Source organism: Procambarus clarkii, chromosome 49 (genome assembly GCF_040958095.1).
Source record: "Procambarus clarkii isolate CNS0578487 chromosome 49, FALCON_Pclarkii_2.0, whole genome shotgun sequence".
Taxonomy (NCBI): Eukaryota; Metazoa; Arthropoda; class Malacostraca; order Decapoda; family Cambaridae; genus Procambarus; species Procambarus clarkii.
Genome location: NC_091198.1, coordinates 22231101 through 22253600, shown reverse-complemented (window position 1 = coordinate 22253600; position 22500 = coordinate 22231101). Strand labels below are relative to the sequence as shown.

The 22500-nt window shown below is 45.1% G+C and overlaps 1 protein-coding gene across 1 annotated transcript in view; it reads left to right on the top strand.

Annotated features, from left to right (window-relative positions):
• LOC123763241 (neuroligin-2-like) overlaps nucleotides 1-22500 on the top strand; it is a 644171-nt gene that overhangs the window by 467280 nt on the left and 154391 nt on the right. The window contains exon 2 of the mRNA XM_069303139.1: nucleotides 15793-15939. Within this exon, the coding sequence (XP_069159240.1) occupies nucleotides 15793-15939 (147 nt within the window). The remainder of the gene's footprint in view (nucleotides 1-15792; nucleotides 15940-22500) is intronic.

Below are 22500 nucleotides of genomic sequence, written 5' to 3'. Positions count from 1 at the left end.
GTTGACATGGAGGAGGAGGGTGCAGCTGTCCTGGCCTGCCACACGCTCTGGGTACATATCCACACACGCACGCACACGCACACACGGGGGCCTGACGGCTGAGTGGACAGCGCTCGGGAGTCGTAGTCCTAAGGGTCCGGGTTCGATTCTCGACGGAGGCGAAAACAAGTGGGTAGAGTTTCGTTCACCTTGATGTCCCTGTTCACCTAGCAGTAAATAGGTACGTGGGAGTTAGATAGCTTTTACGAGCTGCTTCCTGTGGATGTGTGTACTCACCTAGTTGTGCTTGCAGGGGTTGAGCTCTGGCTCTTTGGTCCCGCCTCTCAACTGTCAATCAACTGGTGTACAGATTCCTGAGCCCTATCATATCTACACTTGAAACTGTGTATGGAGTCAGCCTCCACCACATCACTGCCTAATGCATTCCACCTGTTAACTACTCTGACACTGAAAAAGTTCTTTTTAACGTCCCTGTGGCTCATTTGGGTACTCAGTTTCCACCTGTGTTCCTTTGTTCGCGTACCACCAGTGTTAAAAAGCTTATCCTTATCTACCCTGTCAATTCCTCTGAGAATTTTGTAGATAATGATCATGTCCCCCCTTACTCTTCTGTCTTCTAGTGTCGTGAGGTGCATTTCACGCAGCCTATCCTCGTAACTCATGCCTCTTAATTCTGGGACTAGCCTAGTGGCATACCTCTGAACATTTTCCAGCTTCGTCTTGTGCTTGACAAGGTACGGGCTCCATGCTGAGGCCGCATACTCCAGGATTGGTCTTACATATGTGGAATACATATGATTCCTTACACAGGTTCTTGAAAGCAGTTCTAATGTTAGCGAGCCTCGCGTATGCCGCAGATGTAATTTTTTTTATGTGGGCTTCAGGAGACAGGTTTGGTGTGATATCAACTCCTAGATCTTTCTCTGTCAGTTTCATGAAGTACTTAATTTCCCATTCTGTAATCCTGTGTCTGGCCTCCTGTTTCCACCGCCTAGTTTCATTATCTTACATTTACTCAGGTTGAACTTCAGTAGCCATTTGTTGGACCATTCATTCAGTCTGTCTAGGTCCTCTTGTAGCCTCCTACTATCATCCTCTGTTTTAATCCTCCTCATAATTTTTGCATCTTCAGCAAATAGTGAGAGGAAAGATTCTATACCCTTTGGGAGATCATGTACATATATCAGAAACAGTATAGGTTCAAGGACTGAACCCTGCGGGACTCCACTGGTGACGTCTCGCCAATCTGAGACCTCTTCTGAGAATCTGAGAGGCTGTCTTCTGTTGCTTAGGTACTCCCTTATTCAATGGAGTACCTTCCCTTTCACTCTTGTCTGCATCTCCAGCTTTTTCACTAGTCTTTTGTGTGGTACTGTGTCAAAGGCTTTCTGGCAATCCAAAAATATGCAGTCTGCCCACCCCTCTCTTTCTTGCCGGATTTTTGCTGCCTGGTCTTAGAATTCAATTAATCCTGTGAGGTAGTACTTGCCTTCCCTGAACCCATGTTGATGTTGTGTTACAAAGTTCCTTCACTCCAGATGTTCCACTAGCTTTGTCCGCACAATCTTCTCCATCAGCTTGCATGGTATGCAGGTTAGGGACACTGGCCTGTAGTTCAGTGCCTCCTGTCTATCACCCTTCTTGTATATCGAGACTACATTAGCCGTCTTCCAAATTTCTGGCAGTTACCCTATTATCAGTGATTTGTTATACACTATGGAGAGTGGCAAGCACAGTGCTTCTGCTCCTTCCCTTAGTATCCAAGGGAAGATTCCATCTGGGCCTATAGCCTTTGTCACAGCCAAATCCTTTGTATGTTGTGTGTGTGTGCGTGTGTTAGAGAGAAATATATGTAGTAGATATAAAAGAGGAGAAATAGATTGGTTAGAAAGGCTGGGTTCAAGAGCTAATAGTTCGATTCTGCAGATACAAATAGCAAATACACACACACACACACACACACACACACACACACACACACACACTCACACACACACACACACACACACACATGGAGACACAGTAGAAACTGAGTACCCAAATAAGCCACTTAGATATTAAAAATATATTTTTCAGTGTCAGATAGATTAGTTAACAAATGGAATGCATTAATCAGTGATGTGGTGGAGGCTGACTCCATACACAGTTTCAAATGTAGATATGAGAAGCGCCCAGTAGGCTCAGGAATCTATACTCCAGTTGATTGACAGTTGAGAGGCGGGACCAAAGAGCTGAGACTCAACTCCCGCAAGCACAAATAGGGAGTACAAGAAGTAATGCACATGCGCTTATACGTAAACGCATCAAAGACGTCATGAAACGCATTATTGCACCTAATGAACAATGAAACTCATGTAAGCCCTCAATCTTGCTTTATGTTCATAGCAATTAACTTTTTCTTCTCTATACTACCATGCAGGAAAGAGGCCAGAGGTATGCTACCGCCGTGACCCTTAGCGGAAAGGTATGAGAAACAGGGGAGACATGATCCCAATATGCAAAATACTCGGGGAAATTAACAGGGTAGAAAAAAGACTGGTACTCTGACAGGGAAACAGGGAAAGACACGAACACAGGTACACAAGCTTAAAATATCTGAATGAGCATCAAGTTCAAATTACCTGAATGAGTCTCAAGGTCAAACTATAAGAAAGAACCAAAAGGAATCTCATAAAATCTCTCCTTGGTGTCCTAGAGACTCTTAAGCTGTAGATTTATGTGTGCATAAATCCAAAGAAATTTGCAACCTGCATCAAAATTGATTTAAGGTCGTGAGTTGGAGCCCAAGAACCGAGCTTCACCTCCCTTAAGCCGGCTAAGTGATTTTCTACACAAACATACATACTTGTCCATGTATTATTCATGTGTTTGGTAATTCATTCATTTATTTTATTATTTAATGAATAAATGTATAACCTCATGGTAGATCAAAGAGAAATGAATTCCACTTTCAAATAGTATTCATGTTGTAATAGTGTGTGTATATATATATATATATATATATATATATATATATATATATATATATATATATATATATATATATATATATATATATATATATATGTCGTACCTAGTAGCCAGAACGCACTTCTCAGCCTACTATGCAAGGCCCGATTTGCCTAATAAACCAAGTTTTCATGAATTAATATATTTTCTCTAATTTTTTTCTTATGAAATGATAAAGCTACCCATTTCATTATGTATGAGGTTAAAAAAATTTTATTGGAGTTAAAATTAACGTAGAAATATGACCGAACCTAACCAACCCTACCTAACCTAACCTAACCTATCTTTATAGGTTAGGTTAGGTTAGGTAGCCGAAAATGTTAGGTTAGGTTAAGTTAGGTAGGTTAGGTAGTCGAAAAAGCATTAGTTCATGAAAACTTGGCTTATTAGGCAAATCGGGCCTTGCATAGTAGGCTGAGAAGTGCGTTCTGGCTACTAGGTACGTCATATATATATATATATATATATATATATATATATATATATATATATATATATATATATATATATATATATATATATATATATATATATATATATATATATATATATATTTATATACAAATTGTAAATTAGTATTGACAGATTTTGGAACTTATTCTAATGATGCTTCACCTTGAGCGCTCTGGGAGAAAACTTTGCAATATAGTAAATTCATAATTTACACGCTAATTATTATGTATAATGTATTTTACTCACGGTGTGTGAGTGTCTACTCATCTACTTACTCACCAAGTTGAGAAGGTGAGTCAGTACACATTACACACATACAGTAAGTACATACAGTACACACATATATACAGTGAGTACATATAGTACACACATACTGTGTGTATGTGTGGGTGCGTGTTCTCACCTAGTTGTGCTTGCGGGGGTTGAGCTCTGGCTCTTTGGTACCGCCTCTCAACCGTCAATCAACTGGTGTACAGGTTCCTGAGCCTTTTGGGCTCTATCATATCTACAATTGAAGCTGTGTATGGAGTCAGCCTCCACCACATCACCCCCTAATGCATTCCATTTATTAACTACTCTGACACTAAAAATATATTATGTCCCTTTGGCTTATTTAGGCACTCAATTTCCACCTGTGTCCCCTAGTACGTGTGCCCCTTATGTTAAATAAACTGTCTTGGTCTTCTCTATCAATTCCTTTAAGAATCTGGTATGTTGTGATCATGTCCCCCTTAACTCTTCTGTCTTTCAGCGACCTGAGGTTTAATTCCCGTAGTCTCTCCCCATAGCTCATGCCCCTTAGTTCGGGCACTAGTCTGGTGGCAAATCTCTGAACCTTCTGCAATATAGTCTTATGTTTGACAAGATATGGATTCCATGCTGGAGCTGTATACTTCAGGATTGAACTGACTTACGTGGTATACAAGGTTCTAAATGATTCCTTACACTAGTTTCTAAGGGCCGTTCTTATGTTGACCAACCTGGCATATGCCGCTGATGTTATCCTCTTGATTTGGGTTTCAGAGGACAGGTCTGGCGTGATATTAACCCCCAGGTTTTTCTCCCTCTCTGATTCTAGAAGAATTTCATCATCCAAATGGTACCTTGTATCTGGCCTCCTGCTCCCTACACCTATCTTCATTACATTACAGTTGTTCGGGTTAAACTCTAACAACCATTCATCATTTGAACCATTCCTTCAGATTGTCTAGGTCTTCTTCAAGCCTCAAGCTGTCCTCCTCTGTCTTAATCCTTCTCATAATTTTGGCATCGTCGGCAAACATTGAGATGAATGAGTCTATACCCTCTGGGAGAGCATTTACGTATATCAGAAACAGGATAGGACCGAGTACAGAGCCCTGTGGGACCCCACTGGTGACTTCACGGCAACCTAAGGTCTCACCCCTCACTGTAACTCTTTGTTTCCTATTGCTTAGGTACTCCCTTATCCACTGGAGCGCCCTATCAGTTACTCCTGCCTGTCTCTCCAGCTTATGCATCAACCTCTTATGGAGTACTGTGTCAAAGGCTTTTCGACAGTCCAAGAAAATGATTGATATCTGCATGATACATGATTTATAGGGTTCTGTGAGTTCTTCTACTCCTCTACTCTACTCTACTCTCACTTCATTTGTGAGAGCTCTTGGTCCAGCAGGCTGTTGCTTGGAGCGACAATCTTTGTCACCTGATCGTGGAAATCTATTAAGCCAGTGAGGCAAGATTTACCCTCCCTGAACCCATGTTGATGGTTTGTCACGAAGTTCCTTCTCTCCAGATGTGTTACTAGGTTTTTCTCACGATCTTCTCCATCACCTTGCATGGTATACAAGTTAAGGACCCTGGCCTGTAGTTCAGTGCCTCTTGTCTGTCACCCTTTTTGTATATTGGGACCACATTACCCGCCTTCCAAATTTCTCCCGTCTCCCGTCTCCCGTCTCCAGTCACGGGATACCCAGTGATACACTATGAAGAGTGGCAAGCAGAGCGCTCCTGCACACTCTTTCAATACCCATGGTGAGAATCCTTCCGGGCCAACAGCCTTTCTCAAATCCAGATCCACTAGATGTCTCTGAACCTCATCTCTGGTAATTTCGAACCCTCCCAAGGTCTCCTGGTGTACTGTCACCTCTCCTAGCTCAGGGACTTCACCTCGTTTTTACTGTGAAGACCTCCTGGAACCTCTTGTTGAGTTCTTCACACACCTCTTTGTCATTCTCTGTGTACCTGTCCTCACCCGTTCTAAGTTTTATCACCTGTTCCTTCACTCTTGTTTTCCTCCTGAAGTGACTGTAGAGCAGTTATGGTTTGGTCTTGGCTTTATTTGCTATATCATTTTCATACTGTCTCTTAGCTGCTCTTCTCACACTAACATACTCGTTCCTGGTTCTCTGTTATCTCTCTCTCTCTGCTTTCTGGTGTTCTGTTATTTCGGAAGTTCTTCCACGCCCTTTTGTTCCTTTTCTTTGCTTCCATACATGCCCTATTATACCACGGATTCTTCCTTTGGTTCTATTTTTCTTTTTTTGTGTGGTACTGAGTACTGCGGTACTGCGACTGGTCTTATTTCACTGTTGGTACTTCCTGGGTACTGTTCTCACCTTCACTGTTGGTACTTCCTGGGTACTGTTCTCACCTTCACTGTTGGTACTTCCTGGGTACTGTTCTCACCTTCACTGTTGGTACTTCCTGAGTACTGTTGTCACCTTCACTGTTGGTACTTCCTGAGTACTGTTCTCACCTTCACTGTTGGTACTTCCTGAGTACTGTTGTCACCTTCACTGTTGGTACTTCCTGAGTACTGTTCTCACCTTCACTGTTGGTACTTCCTGGGTACTGTTGTCACCTTCACTGTTGGTACTTCCTGGGTACTGTTCTCACCTTCACTGTTGGTACTTCCTGAGTACTGTTCTCACCTTCACTGTTGGTACTTCCTGGGTACTGAGTTTTCTCCTCTTTCATTGCTGGAAGAGAACTTCTCCTCCTTAGCTGTTTGATATTTTTGCATTGTTAATCAACCAAGAGGAACGTGAAGGCTTGGTGAGCGCCAATGGTAATCCTGTGACCGGCGTTGAAGAGTGTCTGTCTGTCTGTCTGTCTTTCTGTCTGTCTGTCTGTCTGTCTGTCTGTCTGTCTGTCTGTCTCTCTGTCTGTCAGTCTGTCTGTCTGTCTGTCTGTCTGTCTGTCTGTCTGTCTGTCTGTCTGTCTGTCTGTCTGTCTGTCTGTCTGTCTGTCTGTCTGTCTGTCTGTCTGTCTTTCCGTCAGTCTGTCTGTCTGTCTGTCTGTCTTTGTTTGTGATGGTGTGTTCATGAAGCTGTGTTTCAAGGGTCGAACAAGGGCGATCTCCGGGTCAGCTAATGCAATAACTTTCAGCCTTACCTGTTTCTCGTCTTGTTTCCTTTTGAAGCTGAGTATTGAGTTCGCCTGCTGGCCTGTCTTTTACTGAGCGGCCATTTGCTTTACTCACTGAAGGTGCTTTTTTATGTCTGTCCGGGTCATTTGCGTCTTTAAGTGCGTCACCCCGTGTCCTCTGGTCCTGCTTCATCTGTGTCTCCAGCTTCCACCCGTGTCCTCTGGTCCTGCTTCATCTGTGTCTCCAGCTTCCACCCGTGTCCTCTGGTCCTGCCTCATCTGTGTCTCCAGCTTCCACCCGTGTCCTCTGGTCCTGCCTCATCTGTGTCTCCAGCTTCCACCCGTGTCCTCTGGTCCTGCCTCATCTGTGTCTCCAGCTTCCACCCGTGTCCTCTGGTCCTGCTTCATCTGTGTCTCCAGCTTCCACCCGTGTCCTCTGGTCCTGCCTCATCTGTGTCTCCAGCTTCCACCCGTGTCCTCTGGTCCTGCCTCATCTGTGTCTCCAGCTTCCACCCGTGTCCTCTGGTCCTGCTTCATCTGTGTCTCCAGCTTCCACCCGTGTCCTCTGGTCCTGCTTCATCTGTGTCTCCAGCTTCCACCCGTGTCCTCTGGTCCTGCCTCATCTGTGTCTCCAGCTTCCACCCGTGTCCTCTGGTCCTGCCTCATCTGTGTCACCAGCTTCCACCCGTGTCCTCTGGTCCTGCCTCATCTGTGTCACCAGCTTCCACCCGTGTCCTCTGGTCCTGCTTCATCTGTGTCTCCAGCTTCCACCCGTGTCCTCTGGTCCTGCCTCATCTGTGTCTCCAGCTTCCACCCGTGTCCTCTGGTCCTGCTTCATCTGTGTCTCCAGCTTCCACCCGTGTCCTCTGGTCCTGCCTCATCTGTGTCTCCAGCTTCCACCCGTGTCCTCTGGTCCTGCCTCATCTGTGTCTCCAGCTTCCACCTGTGTCCTCTGGTCCTGCTTCATCTGTGTCTCCAGCTTCCACCCGTGTCCTCTGGTCCTGCCTCATCTGTGTCTCCAGCTTCCACCCGTGTCCTCTGGTCCTGCCTCATCTGTGTCTCCAGCTTCCACCCGTGTCCTCTGGTTCTGCCTCATCTGTGTCACCAGCTTCCACCCGTGTCCTCTGGTCCTGCCTCATCTGTGTCTCCAGCTTCCACCCGTGTCCTCTGGTCCTGCCTCATCTGTGTCTCCAGCTTCCACCCGTGTCCTCTGGTCCTGCCTCATCTGTGTCACCAGCTTCCACCCGTGTCCTCTGGTCCTGCCTCATCTGTGTCACCAGCTTCCACCCGTGTCCTCTGGTCCTGCCTCATCTGTGTCACCAGCTTCCACCCGTGTCCTCTGGTCCTGCCTCATCTGTGTCACCAGCTTCCACCCGTGTCCTCTGGTCCTGCCTCATCTGTGTCACCAGCTTCCACCCGTGTCCTCTGGTCCTGCCTCATCTGTGTCTCCAGCTTCCACCCGTGTCCTCTGGTCCTGCCTCATCTGTGTCTCCAGCTTCCACCCGTGTCCTCTGGTCCTGCCTCATCTGTGTCTCCAGCTTCCACCCGTGTCCTCTGGTCCTGCCTCATCTGTGTCACCAGCTTCCACCCGTGTCCTCTGGTCCTGCCTCATCTGTGTCTCCAGCTTCCACCCGTGTCCTCTGGTCCTGCCTCATCTATGTCTCCAGCTTCCACCCGTGTCCTCTGGTCCTGCCTCATCTGTGTCACCAGCTTCCACCCGTGTCCTCTGGTCCTGCTTCATCTGTGTCTCCAGCTTCCACCCGTGTCCTCTGGTCCTGCCTCATCTGTGTCTCCAGCTTCCACCCGTGTCCTCTGGTCCTGCCTCATCTGTGTCTCCAGCTTCCACCCGTGTCCTCTGGTCCTGCCTCATGTCCAACGTTTTTCAAGCACACAGAATGCTGTTGAAGATATACTGGGAATTAACTACATACAGACAATTAAATTCTGTATAATGCGCAATTATGAAATTGTTCCCGTTGATGAGGATGAATAATATATGCATTAATAATATCAATTTAGCAGAAATGCAGTTTTGAAATTGAATTACGAACCACCATCAATAAAGCCACACGGAACCATCATCAATAAAGTCACACGGAACAACCAGTAATAAAGCCATGCTGAACAACCATCAATAAAGCCACATGGAACAACCAGTAATAAAGCCACGCTGAACAACCATCAATAAAGCCACACGGAACAACCAGTAATAAAGCCACACGGAACAACCGTCAATAAAGCCACACGGAACAACCGTCAATAAAGCCACACGGAACAACCAGTAATAAAGCCACACGGAACAACCATCAATAGAGCCACACGGAACAACCAGTAATAAAGCCACACGGAACAACCATCAATAAAGCCACACGGAACAACCAGTAATAAAGCCACACGGAACAACCAGTAATAAAGCCACACGGAACAACCATCAATAAAGCCACACGGAACAACCATCAATAAAGCCACACGGAACAACCATCAATAAAGCCACACGGAACAACCATCAATAAAGCCACACGGAACAACCATCAATAAAGCCACACGGAACCACCATCAATAAAGCCACACGGAACCACCATCAATAAAGTCACACGGAACAACCAGTAATAAAGCCATGCTGAACAACCATCAATAAAGCCACACGGAACAACCAGTAATAAAGCCACACGGAACAACCGTCAATAAAGCCACACGGAACAACCGTCAATAAAGCCACACGGAACAACCAGTAATAAAGCCACATGGAACAACCAGTAATAAAGCCACGCTGAACAACCATCAATAAACCCACACGGAACAACCAGTAATAAAGCCACACGGAACAACCGTCAATAAAGCCACACGGAACAACCAGTAATAAAGCCACACGGAACAACCGTCAATAAAGCCACACGGAACAACCAGTAATAAAGCCACACGGAACAACCATCAATAAAGCCACACGGAACAACCAGTAATAAAGCCACACGGAACAACCAGTAATAAAGCCACACGGAACAACCATCAATAAAGCCACACGGAACAACCATCAATAAAGCCACACGGAACAACCATCAATAAAGCCACACGGAACAACCATCAATAAAGCCACACGGAACAACCATCAATAAAGCCACACGGAACCACCATCAATAAAGCCACACGGAACCACCATCAATAAAGCCACACGGAACCACCATCAATAAAGCCACACGGAACAACCATCAATAAAGCCATACGGAACCACCATCAATAAAGCCACACGGAACAACCATCAATAAAGCCATACGGAACCACCATCAATAAAGCCACACGGAACAACCATCAATAAAGCCACATAGTCTCCTCATAGTTTCCCTTACGGAATGCCAACCTTTGGTTTTCAAGTCCCTTCCTTGAGTACATTAACCCCTTGAGATTATCTTGAGGTTATCTTGAAGTGATGTCGGGTCTTAGCGTCCCCCACGGCCCGATCCTCGACCAGGCCTCCTTTTAGTTACACCGACCAGTGTAAGGAACGAAAATGAGTACATGAGTGAACGAGTGAGTGAGAATATGAGTTCGTGAGAGTGCTCGAACGCTAATACACACTATACCTTACTTTTCATTCCCCCTCTACCTTCCCCTCTTTTTTTAGGATTCAATTATTCGCCATGAAAGGTGGCAAGCAATATAAAAAGGGGTAAAGCGGCGTGCCAATCACCCCGTGGCGTAGAGGAGGAGCTGGCAGAGCTCCACTGAAAAAGGGGGGGCTCCTCCAGCTTTACAATAGTGGAGCTTCTCATCAATCCGGAACAAGTCGAGAAATTTAAGGGGAATCGAGGCTGACAAATGTCCTAGCGATGAATTCCTTTGTTCAGTGATACATGATACATTGAGGTAGTATACATTGACACGTATATGTATTATGTATGTAGTGGTGAATGGAGGCGCTCCTTCGTCAGCTTCACCAAGTGTATATATATATATATATATATATATATATATATATATATATATATATATATATATATATACCTGGCGTCAGGTATATATATAACAAACGCCAGGTATATTCTGCTAAAGATATCAAGATAGCGAAAAAACTGGCAATCTTCCACGTTCAAGAAACCACAATTCTTCAGCCTTAGCAGCCCATGGGGATATTATTTGCAAGAGCAAGCTGCAATCCTTTGCAATCAAGCTGCAGGACCAACGACTAACAACAGACTGTTCAGTCTTATTCAATAGACTGTCAGCCACAAATGTTAGACAGGAGAGTGAATGATTTCTCGAAGACAGATAAACACCCAATGAGAGTTTTCCAGTGTGTATTTCTTCCTGTTGAAACTATATTGGGAAGAAATGTTAAAATCTTGGGTAAGATTTTGTATTTTTCTTTTTGTTCCTTGGAGTTCACAGTGTATAAAGCGCTTGAGTGAACATTGCTTTCTCTGTTTAGACGATTGAGTGTATACTGCTTTGTTTGAATAGATAACTGAGTGAACAGTGCTTTCTTTGTATAGACGACTGAGTGAACACTGCTTTCTTTGTATAGACGACTGAGTGAACACTGCTTTCTTTGTATAGACGACTGAGTGAACACTGCTTTCTTTGTATAGACGACTGAGTGAACACTGCTTTCTTTGTATAGACGACTGAGTGAACACTGCTTTCTTTGCATAGACGACTGAGTGAACACTGCTTTCTTTGTATAGACGACTGAGTGAACACTGCTTTCTTTGTATAGACGACTGAGTGAACACTGCTTTCTTTGTATAGACGACTGAGTGAACACTGCTTTCTTTGTATAGACGACTAAGTGAACACTGCTTTCTTTGCATAGACGACTGAGTGAACACTGCCTCTCACGGTATCATAGACGGAGTGAACACTACCTCTCAGCATTCTGAGGGGAGGCAGTGACAGCCTGAGGCAGCCTGTTTACAGTTTAGACCTGACCACAACCGGAGGAGTGAACAGGTTCGACCCCCGCCATTAGTTTCTGTTAATGGCTCTGCACTCTACGGAGTTTTTAAGGGTTGTCTCTAATGTCTCTCCTTCGCTCTGTGTTGCAGCGATGACTGTCTGTGGAATGTCTGTGTTGCAACTGTTTGCTGATGTTATTGTTGTTCTGTTTGTCTGTTGGGTGGTGCCTGTCTTTTGTCTGTTGGGTGGTGCTTGTCTGTTGTCTGTTGTGTGGTGCCTGTCTGTTGTGTGGTGCCTGTCTGTTGTGTGGTGCCTGTCTGTTGTCTGTTGTGTGGTACCTGTCTGTTGTGTGGTGCCTATCTGTTGTCTGTTGTGTGGTACCTGTCTGTTGTGTGGTGCCTGTCTGTTGTCTGTTGTGTGGTACCTGTCTGTTGTGTGGTGCCTGTCTGTTGTCTGTTGTGTGGTGCCTGTCTGTTGTCTGTTGTGTGGTGCCTGTCTGTTGTCTGTTGGGTGGTGCCTGTCTGTTGTCTGTTGTGTGGTGCCTGTCTGTTGTCTGTTGTGTGGTGCCTGTCTGTTGTGTGGTGTCTGTTGTCTGTTGTGTGGTGCCTGTCTGTTGTGTGGTGCCTGTCTGTTGTGTGGTGTCTGTTGTCTGTTGTGTGGTGCCTGTCTGTTGTCTGTTGTGTGGTACCTGTCTGTTGTCTGTTGTGTGGTGCCTGTCTGTTGTGTGGTGTCTGTTGTCTGTTGTGTGGTGCCTGTCTGTTGTCTGTTGTGTGGTGCCTGTCTGTTGTCTGTTGTGTGGTGCCTGTCTGTTGTCTGTTGTGTGGTGCCTGTCTGTTGTCTGTTGGGTGGTGCCTGTCTGTTGTCTGTTGTGTGGTGCCTGTCTGTTGTCTGTTGTGTGGTGCCTGTCTGTTGTGTGGTGTCTGTTGTCTGTTGTGTGGTGCCTGTCTGTTGTGTGGTGCCTGTCTGTTGTGTGGTGTCTGTTGTCTGTTGTGTGGTGCCTGTCTGTTGTCTGTTGTGTGGTACCTGTCTGTTGTCTGTTGTGTGGTGCCTGTCTGTTGTGTGGTGTCTGTTGTCTGTTGTGTGGTGCCTGTCTGTTGTCTGTTGTGTGGTGCCTGTCTGTTGTCTGTTGTGTGGTGCCTTTCTGTTGTCTGTTGTGTGGTGCCTGTCTGTTGTCTGTTGTGTGGTGCCTGTCTGTTGTGTGGTACCTGTCTGTTGTCTGTTGTGTGGTGCCTGTCTGTTGTCTGTTGTGTGGTGCCTGTCTGTTGTGTGGTACCTGTCTGTTGTCTGTTGTGTGGTGCCTGTCTGTTGTGTGGTGCCTGTCTGTTGTCTGTTGTGTGGTGCCTGTCTGTTGTCTGTTGTGTGGTGCCTGTCTGTTGTCTGTTGTGTGGTACCTGTCTGTTGTCTGTTGTGTGGTGCCTGTCTGTTGTGTGGTACCTGTCTGTTGTCTGTTGTGTGGTACCTGTCTGTTGTCTGTTGTGTGGTGCCTGTCTGTTGTCTGTTGTGTGGTGCCTGTCTGTTGTGTGGTACCTGTCTGTTGTCTGTTGTGTGGTACCTGGCTGTTGTCTGTTGTGTGGTGCCTGTCTGTTGTCTGTTGAGTGGTGTCTGTCTGTTATTTTTGATAATCATTTTGTTGTATTGCACTGTCTAATTTACCATTTCCTTATTCTAATAACTTTACATTTTCTTGGGTTGCACTCTAAAAACCATTTGTCTTTCCCCTCTTTTGTTGCTTGTTTAAGTTTGTTTTGCCTCGGTCTTTTCTGCTCATTTATACCCTGATAAGCTAACAATAGACTGAAGATAGTGAAATATATATATGTTCACTCACGTTCACAAGTTATTTGTGAACAGATACCTGGATATTGTATATCACCAGTGAACACCACCTCACCATAGAGCACCAGAGAGCACCACCTAATAGAGCACCACTGAGCACTTGGGTACCGTGAGAGCTCTCCTCATCTTGCCTCTATAGTCAGACAAGTGTTCTGGGAACCTGCAGAGGGCATGCTCTACTATAATGATAATGGCCTTATGGTAATGTCAACTCCGAGAATAGGGCAGGCTCCCTGATATATGTGTTTAATAGCCATAACAACGCTATAATATATCTAATGATATATTAGACATGTATTTAATAGCCATAACAAAACTATAATATATCTAATGATATATTAGGCATGTATTTAATAGCCATAATTACACTATAATATATCTAATGATATATTGGATATAATAACAGATATATCTGGCATTCTTGTCCCCTTATAATGTCTATTGATGTCAATATATTTGCATACAGACTTGATATATTTATATGATATAAGAGAGAATGCCTGCCTGTCTGTCTGTCCAAAATTTGCTTGCCAATTAACTCCCCCGACAGAGAGGGGCAGCCTTGTATCTTATAATACATTAATTACAGAGCTGTTGAATCATTAGACGTTATATGTCCCCATTCGTGGCCTTCCGTTCTAGTTAATATCTCTCTGTGCGAGAAGATAGAGTAAAATCTGGTGGCAGTAGACTAGGATGGAGCTGGGAGTTGAAGGACCACGGGTTGATGATGAGGGTTGAGGACGAGGTGGAGGGAGGGGTTGAGGATCTAGACGAGGAATTGAATGAGTAGGTTTTGATGATTGAGTGGGGGAAGGGGGGAGGATTGTCGTTGAGTAGGGAGAGGGGGTTGTAAAGTAGTATCAAGCCGGGTATTGAGCGGCCGGATGTAAACTAGGATCAAGCCGGATATTGAAACCTAGGATCAAGGCGAGTATTGACCAAACCGGTTGTAAACTAGGATCAAGCCGGATATTGAGCGAGCAGAGTTGTCTAGGATCAAGCCGGATATTGAGCGAGCAGAGTTGATGATCTCAGTGAGCGCTGCCTGAGCCCCGGCCCCGCCCACCGATGATGGATCAGCCACAGTAATTAGTAGCGCCGCAACGTTTGGAGGGATGGCTGGAAGAGGGTGAAAAATAGGTATGGGGTCCGAGGCGTGTCTGCTGGAGGAGGAAAAAGGGGAAGAGGGGAACTCACGAGTAAAAGAAAGAGAGAGAGAGAGAGGAAAGATGAACAAATAGATATAGAAGGGTGATAGTGATGAGAGAGAAGATTGAATTGCTAACTAATATTGGCCTGAGAAGCACTTAGGAAAGAGGAGAAACGGAGAGAATATAAATAAACACACAAGAGAATGGCTGGGAATGGAAGAGAGGAACTAGAGCAGGGAGAAGAGGCCCCCAAAAAATAAAAACCGAACCGTTTAGGGAGCCAGGAGCCAAAGCAAGAATGTGATGCAAAGACTGCAAGAGAAATTGCCTTCACAACCCCCCAAAAAAGATGATAGTCGGAGGTGGAAAAGGGTGTATTTTAGCGAGGGAGCGTCACCGGTGTGAGGGTTCGTAGTGTAGAGATATTTGTTGAAGTCTGGCCTCGATTTAGGGCGCTGAGGGCAGCCCCTGGGACCTGAAGAAAGGGCACTGAGGGCTGTGAGTTGTTGGTGGTGGAGAAGGTGAGGTGCTGAGAGCCTCCTCCTCCTTGTGCGTTGAGAGCGGACAAACGAAGGGAGGAATCTAATGAACAAATCCACAAGGGCCGTGATGAGGGTTCGAACCTACGGAAGAGGGGTGAATCATTCGTATGCACTTAGAAATAATGTAATAAATATAGTTGTCATCTACAATAGCTCGAGCAATAGAGCTACGGTCTTATACATATCTTGTGAGGGGTGATGGGGCCCATACATATCCTGTGGGGGGTGATGGGGGCCCATACATATCCTGTGGGTGGTGATGGGGACCCATACATATCCTGTGGGTGGTGATGGGGACCCATACATATCCTGTGGGTGGTGATGGGCCCCATACATATCCTGTCGGTGGTGATGGGGGCCCATACATATCCTGTGAGCGGTGATGGGCACCATACATATCCTATGAGTAGCGATGGGGAGCCCCATTCCCATGCAGTGGGTGATAGTGGCAAAGATTAGATTTAGGGAGTGAGTTGATGACCTGATCAATGATACAGCACAATGAACTGAGGTGAGTGGTCGTACCTGAGTGATTAAGTCTTGTCGTTTCTCCCTAACAGACAGGTTGACGGCGGCCTACCCCGTGGTGGTGTTCGTCCACGGGGAGTCGTACGAGTGGGGGTCGTCCAGCCTGTACGACGGGTCCGTCCTCGCCGCTCTGGGACGAGTCATTGTCGTCACTATCAACTACCGTCTCGGCATATTGGGTAAGTCACTGTCTTTCACGATCATGACATGTTCTTGGTCACTGGAAAGTGACAGTGTATTCCTGCGATGTTTTTTCTGACAGCGTATTTCTTCCCTGCTGACAGATTATACCCTCCCTGCTGACAGATTATTCCCTCCCTGCTGACAGATTATACCCTCCCTGCTGACAGATTATTCCCTCCCTGCTGACAGATTATACCCTCCCTGCTGACAGATTATTCCCTCCCTCCTTACAGATTATTCCCTCCCTGCTGACAGATTATACCCCCCACTTCTAGGGTATATCGAATGCGTATATTCGTCGCTTTCAGCGTGAGCCACCAGCCTGTTTGCTTTACATAATGCATTTAATTCCCCCCCCCCTCCCCTCCCCCACAGTGAGAGCTGCGCTTGAAATGCTTCCCACTACAGCTCTCAAGAGTGATGGTTTACTCCTATCTATTTCCTGTATTCCGTACGAGTTTTTGAAGCCGGTGATATGTGGTCCAATATCCAGCCTTTTGTAGAGTTAATTCCGACAACCTTTCACCTGCAAACAGCGTACAGCATCCTGGCAAATGTTACAATCGTGGTATTAATTCACTCGCATTTCATTATCTGTGTCGCAACGCTTGGGGAGGGGGGGGGGGGGGAAATATAAGTTCAGCGTTGTTAAAGGTCGTTCTTTATACACGAAAAATGTATATATATATATATAAAAATGTATGCTTTTGTGGGGTCTTGTATAGACAAGACCAACAAAAGTATAATGGGACTGTCACAAAAATATGACAGACAGATTTATTATACTCGTCATATCCAAGATATATATATATATATATATATATATATATATATATATATATATATATATATATATATATATATATATATATATATATGTCGTACCTAGTAGCCAGAACTCACTTCTCAGCCTATTATGCAAGGCCCGATTTGCCTAATAAGCCAAGTTTTCATGAATTAATTGTTTTTCGACTACCTGACCTACCTAACCTAACCTAACCTACCTTTTTGGGCTACCTAACCAAACCTAACCTATAAAGATAGGTTAGGTTAGGTTAGGTAGGGTTGGTTAGGTTCGGTCATATATCTACGTTAATTTTAACTCCAATAAAAAAAAAATGACCTCATACATAATGAAATGGGTAGCTTTATCATTTCATATGAAAAAAATTAGAAAAAATATATTAATTCAGGAAAACTTGGCTTATTAGGCAAATCGGGCCTTGCATAGTAGGCCAAAAAGTGAGTTCTGGCTACTAGGTACGACATATATATATATATATATATATATATATATATATATATATATATATATATATATATATATATATATATATATTCGTATTCTGGTTAAATTAAAATGTCCAATAAATGGAAATATATATTCTCATCAATCAAAAAAAAGCGAGGTCGACACAGCTCCAGCTTCGCTGCTTTCAGAGTCAGGGTTCGATCCTGCAATGTGCCCAGTGGTTGGGTATCGTTCCTGCGGTGTGTGTTTGTACTCGAGCACCTGATATCCTTATCTAACCTCTCTATCCCCGCCAGAGCCCACCTCCATGGGTTGGCTGTACCAGCGTGGGCACCGCCTCTTTCAGGGTTGTGTTCGATCCCCGATGGTCCGATTGGGTAGGCGTCTTTTCTTCGCTCTATCCTCATATCCCAGCTCTTTGTTCTTATATCCCAGCTCCTTATCCTCATATCCCAGCTTCTTATTCTCATATGCCAGCTCCTTATCCCCATATCCGAGCTCCTTATCCTCATATCCCAGCTCCTTGTTCTTATATCCCAGCTCCTTATCCTCATATTTCTCTCTAACACACACACACACACACACACACACACACACACACACACACACACACACACACACACACACACACACACAAACACACACACACACACAAACACACACACACACACATACAAACACACACACACACACACATATCTGGGGAAGGATCTGGGGGTTGATATCACACCGAACCTGTCCCCAGAGGCCCACATCAAAAGAATATCATCAGCGGCATATGCTAGACTGGCCAACATAAGAACTGCCTTCAGAAACTTGTGTAAAGAATCTTTCAGAACCCTGTATACCACTTATGTAAGACCAATCCTGGAGTATGCAGCTCCAGCCTGGAGTCCATACCTAGTTAAACACAAGACAAAGTTAGAGAAGATTCAGCGGTATGCCACCAGGCTCGTCCCGGAACTGAGAGGATTGAGCTACGAGGAAAGGCTAAAGGAGCTGAACCTCACATCCCTGGAAAACAGAAGAGTAAGGGGAGACATGATAACCACCTACAAAATTCTCAGGGGAATTGACAGAGTGGACAAAGACAAACTCTTCAGCACGGGTGGGACACGAACAAGGGGACACAGGTGGAAACTTAGTACCCAGATGAGCCACAGAGACGTTAGAAAGAATTTTTTCAGTGTCAGAGTAGTTAATAAATGGAATGCACTAGGAAGTGATGTGGTGGAGGCTGACTCCATACACAGGTTCAAATGTAGATATGATAGAGCCCAGTAGGCTCAGGAACCTGTACATCAGTTGATTGACAGTTGAGAGGCGGGACCAAAGAGCCAAAGCTCAACCCCCGCAAGCACAATTACGTGAGTACAATTAGGTGAGTACACACACACACACACACAGGAAGCAGCCCGTAACAGCTGCCTAACTCCCAGGTACCTATTTACTGCAAAGTAACAGGGGGCATCAGGGTGAAAGAAACTCTGCCCATTTGTCTCTGCCGGCACCGGGAATCGAACCCGGGCCACAGGATTACGAGTCCTGTTCACTCAGCTAACAGACCCCTGTAGTTGTGTGTGTGTGTGTGTGTGTGTGTGTGTGTGTGTGTGTGTGTGTGTGTGTGTGTGTGTGTGTGTGTGTGTGTGTGTGTGTGTGTGTGTGCGCGCGCGCGTGTGCACGCCCCGTACACCCTCCGGCCATAAATCTCCCACGTCCGTACCAGACCCTTCACACCGGCAGGATACGAGTATCCCAACCGATTACTGCTGTACCGGATCCGGATACGCGACGAATTATGTATCCGGGTTGCACTGGGCTGGTGAACAACATTTTTAAATAAACAAAGAACAAGTACATAACAATCATTAGTTGTTCTCCTAACATATCGGATTTTTTATAGAGTCGACCCAACCGCCTCAAAACCGACGTATTGGTGCACAATAGAACACCGTGATATTGACGTACGTCGTTAGTATCACTGTGGTATGCGTAACTATGCATTGGCTTCTATGGGTTAAGTGGGTTGCTTGGGTTGCTACGTTTGTAGTTCGACAAAATAGGTTGTGTTTTTTACGTTCTTGTTGGGTTACCTATAGTGTGTGTCTGTAACTTGAACACTGTACCAGTCACCCACTGAACACTGTACCAGTCACCCACTGAACACTGTACCAGTCACCCACTGAACAGTGTACCAGTCACCCACTCAACAGTGTACCAGTCATCCACTCAGCAGTGTCCCTGACAATGTCTCTTGACAGTTGACACTGTAACAGTTCAGGTAGACTTAGCAGTGTCAAGAATACGGTGCCATTCCCTGACAGCGAAACATCTCTCTGAAGGTGACAAGTCCAAGACTTGACACCTTCAAAAAGGGCTGCCACTCAAGGGGACCAGGTTTGGCCTGTCTCTCCCCCGAGGCCAGCAGACAGTTCTCCAGCTCATTCCAAGCGAAAAAAACTGATCACCTGTCAAGGCCTTGACAGCAGGTAATTAGAAATGTGGCAGATACATACGGTTTGTCTATATCCAAAACACTGCAGATAATATTGTTGATGACTGCAATGGTCTGTCTGCTGGTATTAGGGACAACAAGGACATAACAGGCTGTCAGACTGAATTGCGTAGGTGAATTGAGACGGGAGGGGGAGGGGGAGGGGGGGGGGAGATGATTTAAAATGGATTCGAAGCGTTCATCGTATGAATTCTTACGGGTTATTCATGCCCGTGCCACCTCTTGGGTGGATTAATCTATATCAGTCAATTTATGCGTTTTATTGGCTTTATAAGCATTGTTCTTGTCCAACTCCTGGTGCCAGATTCATGAAGCAGTTACGCAAGCACTTACGAACCTGTGCATCTTTTCTCAATCTTTGGAGGCTTTGTTTACAATTTTTAAACAGTTAATGAGCTCCGAAGCACCAGGAGGCTGTTTATAACAATAACAACAGTTGATTGGGAAGATTTCCTGCTTGTAAACTGTTTAATAAATGTGATGAAAACCGTCAAAGATTAAGGAAAGAGGGGACTCGTTCGTAAGTACTTGCGTAACTGCTTCGTAAATCTGGGGCCAGATTCACGAAGCAGTTACACAAGTACTTACGAACGTGTACATCTTTAATCAATCTTTGACGGCTTTGGGTACATTTATTAAACAGTTTACAAGCATGAAAACTTCCCAATAAACTGTTGTTATTGTTATAAACAGCCTCCTGGTGCTTCGGAGCTCATTAACTGTTTAATAATTGTAAACAAAGCCGCCAAAGATTAAGAAAAGATGCACAGGTTCGTAAGTGCTTACGTAACTGCTTCGTGAATCTGGCCCCTGGCCCCTGAATCATTCAATCTTCGTGTATCTTGTATATGTTTGAATGCACTTTTGCTTAAATAAAAATGTTCATGATTGACGGACAGGCTGGCAGCGATGCTCCTAAATTCCTGTTCTTCCTGTGATTTTATTATGTTCTTATGTTCTCGCGTTCTCATGTTCTCATCAGAGATGAAAAAAGAAAGTTAAATACCATTATACTATACAATATTATAATCTGGAGATAATTCTATATGAAAAATAATTTTTTGTAACGATTGATGTATCGTATGTAATATTTTTTTTTCATTATTGATCGGATTTTCTAGTTAGAATTCCGAATAATTACAAAACGTTTCGCTCATTTTTCAAAAAACTGCAGGTGGGATAGTCAATAGCTGCAAGTTTGCAACATGATTGAAACATTCATCAATAAACAGGAATTGTACCATATATTATGTGTCTCTTTTAGCTATTGAAAATGCAACGGCATGTTTCAGGGGTTTAGCATTAGGTGTGGTCCCATAAGATCAAAGTTCAGAGGTCTGGAGTTTGCAATGACACAAAAGACCAAACTTCAGAGGTCTGGAGCTTGTAATGACGCAAAAGACCAAAGTTCAGAGGTCTGGAGCTTGTAAGGACGCAAAAGACCAAAGTTCAGAGGTCTGGAGCTTGTAAGGACGCAAAAGACCAAAGTTCAGAGGTCTGGAGCTTGTAAGGACGCAAAAGACCAAAGTTCAGAGGTCTGGAGCTTGTAAGGACGCAAAAGACCAAAGTTCAGAGGTCTGGAGCTTGTAAGGACGCAAAAGACCAAAGTTCAGAGGTCTGGAGCTTGTAAGGACGCAAAAGACCAAAGTTCAGAGGTCTGGAGCTTGTAAGGACGCAAAAGACCAAAGTTCAGAGGTCTGGAGCTTGTAATGACGCAAAAGACCAAAGTTCAGAGGTCTGGAGCTTGTAATGACGCAAAAGACCAAAGTTCAGAGGTCTGGAGCTTGTAAGGACGCAAAAGACCAAAGTTCAGAGGTCTGGTGCCTGTAATGACGCAAAAGACCAAAGTTCAGAGGTCTGGTGCCTGTAATGACGCAAAAGACCAAAGTTCAGAGGTCTGGTGCCTGTAATGACGCAAAAGACCAAAGTTCAGAGGTCTGGTGCCTGTAATGACGCAAAAGACCGACGTTCAGAGGTCTGCTCCCTGTAATGACGCAAAAGACCAAAGTTCAGAGGTCTGGTGCCTGTAATGACGCAAAAGACCAAAGTTCAGAGGTCTGGTGCCTGTAATGACGCAAAAGACCAAAGTTCAGAGGTCTGGTGCCTGTAATGACGCAAAAGACCAAAGTTCAGATGTCTGGTGCCTGTAAGGACGCAAAAGACCAAAGTTCAGAGGTCTGGAGCTTGTAATGACGCAAAAGACCGACGTTCAGAGGTCTGGTGCCTGTAATGACGCAAAAGACCAAAGTTCAGAGGTCTGGTGCCTGTAATGACGCAAAATACCGACGTTCAGAGGTCTGGTGCCTGTAATGACGCAAAAGACCGACGTTCAGAGGTCTGGTGCCTGTAAGGACGCAAAAGACCGACGTTCAGATGTCTGGTGCATGTAATGACGCAAAAGACCGACGTTCAGAGGTCTGGTGCCTGTAAGGACGCAAGAGACCGACGTTCAGAGGTCTGGTGCCTGTAAGGACGCAAAAGACCGACGTTCAGAGGTCTGGTGCCTGTAATGACGCAAAAGACCGACGTTTAGAGGTCTGGTGCCTGTAAGGACGCAAAAGACCGACGTTCAGAGGTCTGGTGCCTGTAAGGACGCAAGAGACCGACGTTCAGAGGTCTGGTGCCTGTAAGGACGCAAAAGACCGACGTTCAGAGGTCTGGTGCCTGTAATGACGCAAGAAGGCCGTAGTTTAGATGCCTCACGTCAATAATGACAAAAGTCTTACTTAAGAGCTCAGCTGTTAATAATGAGATGGTTGGCCATAAAAATATACAGTTATCAAAACAGCT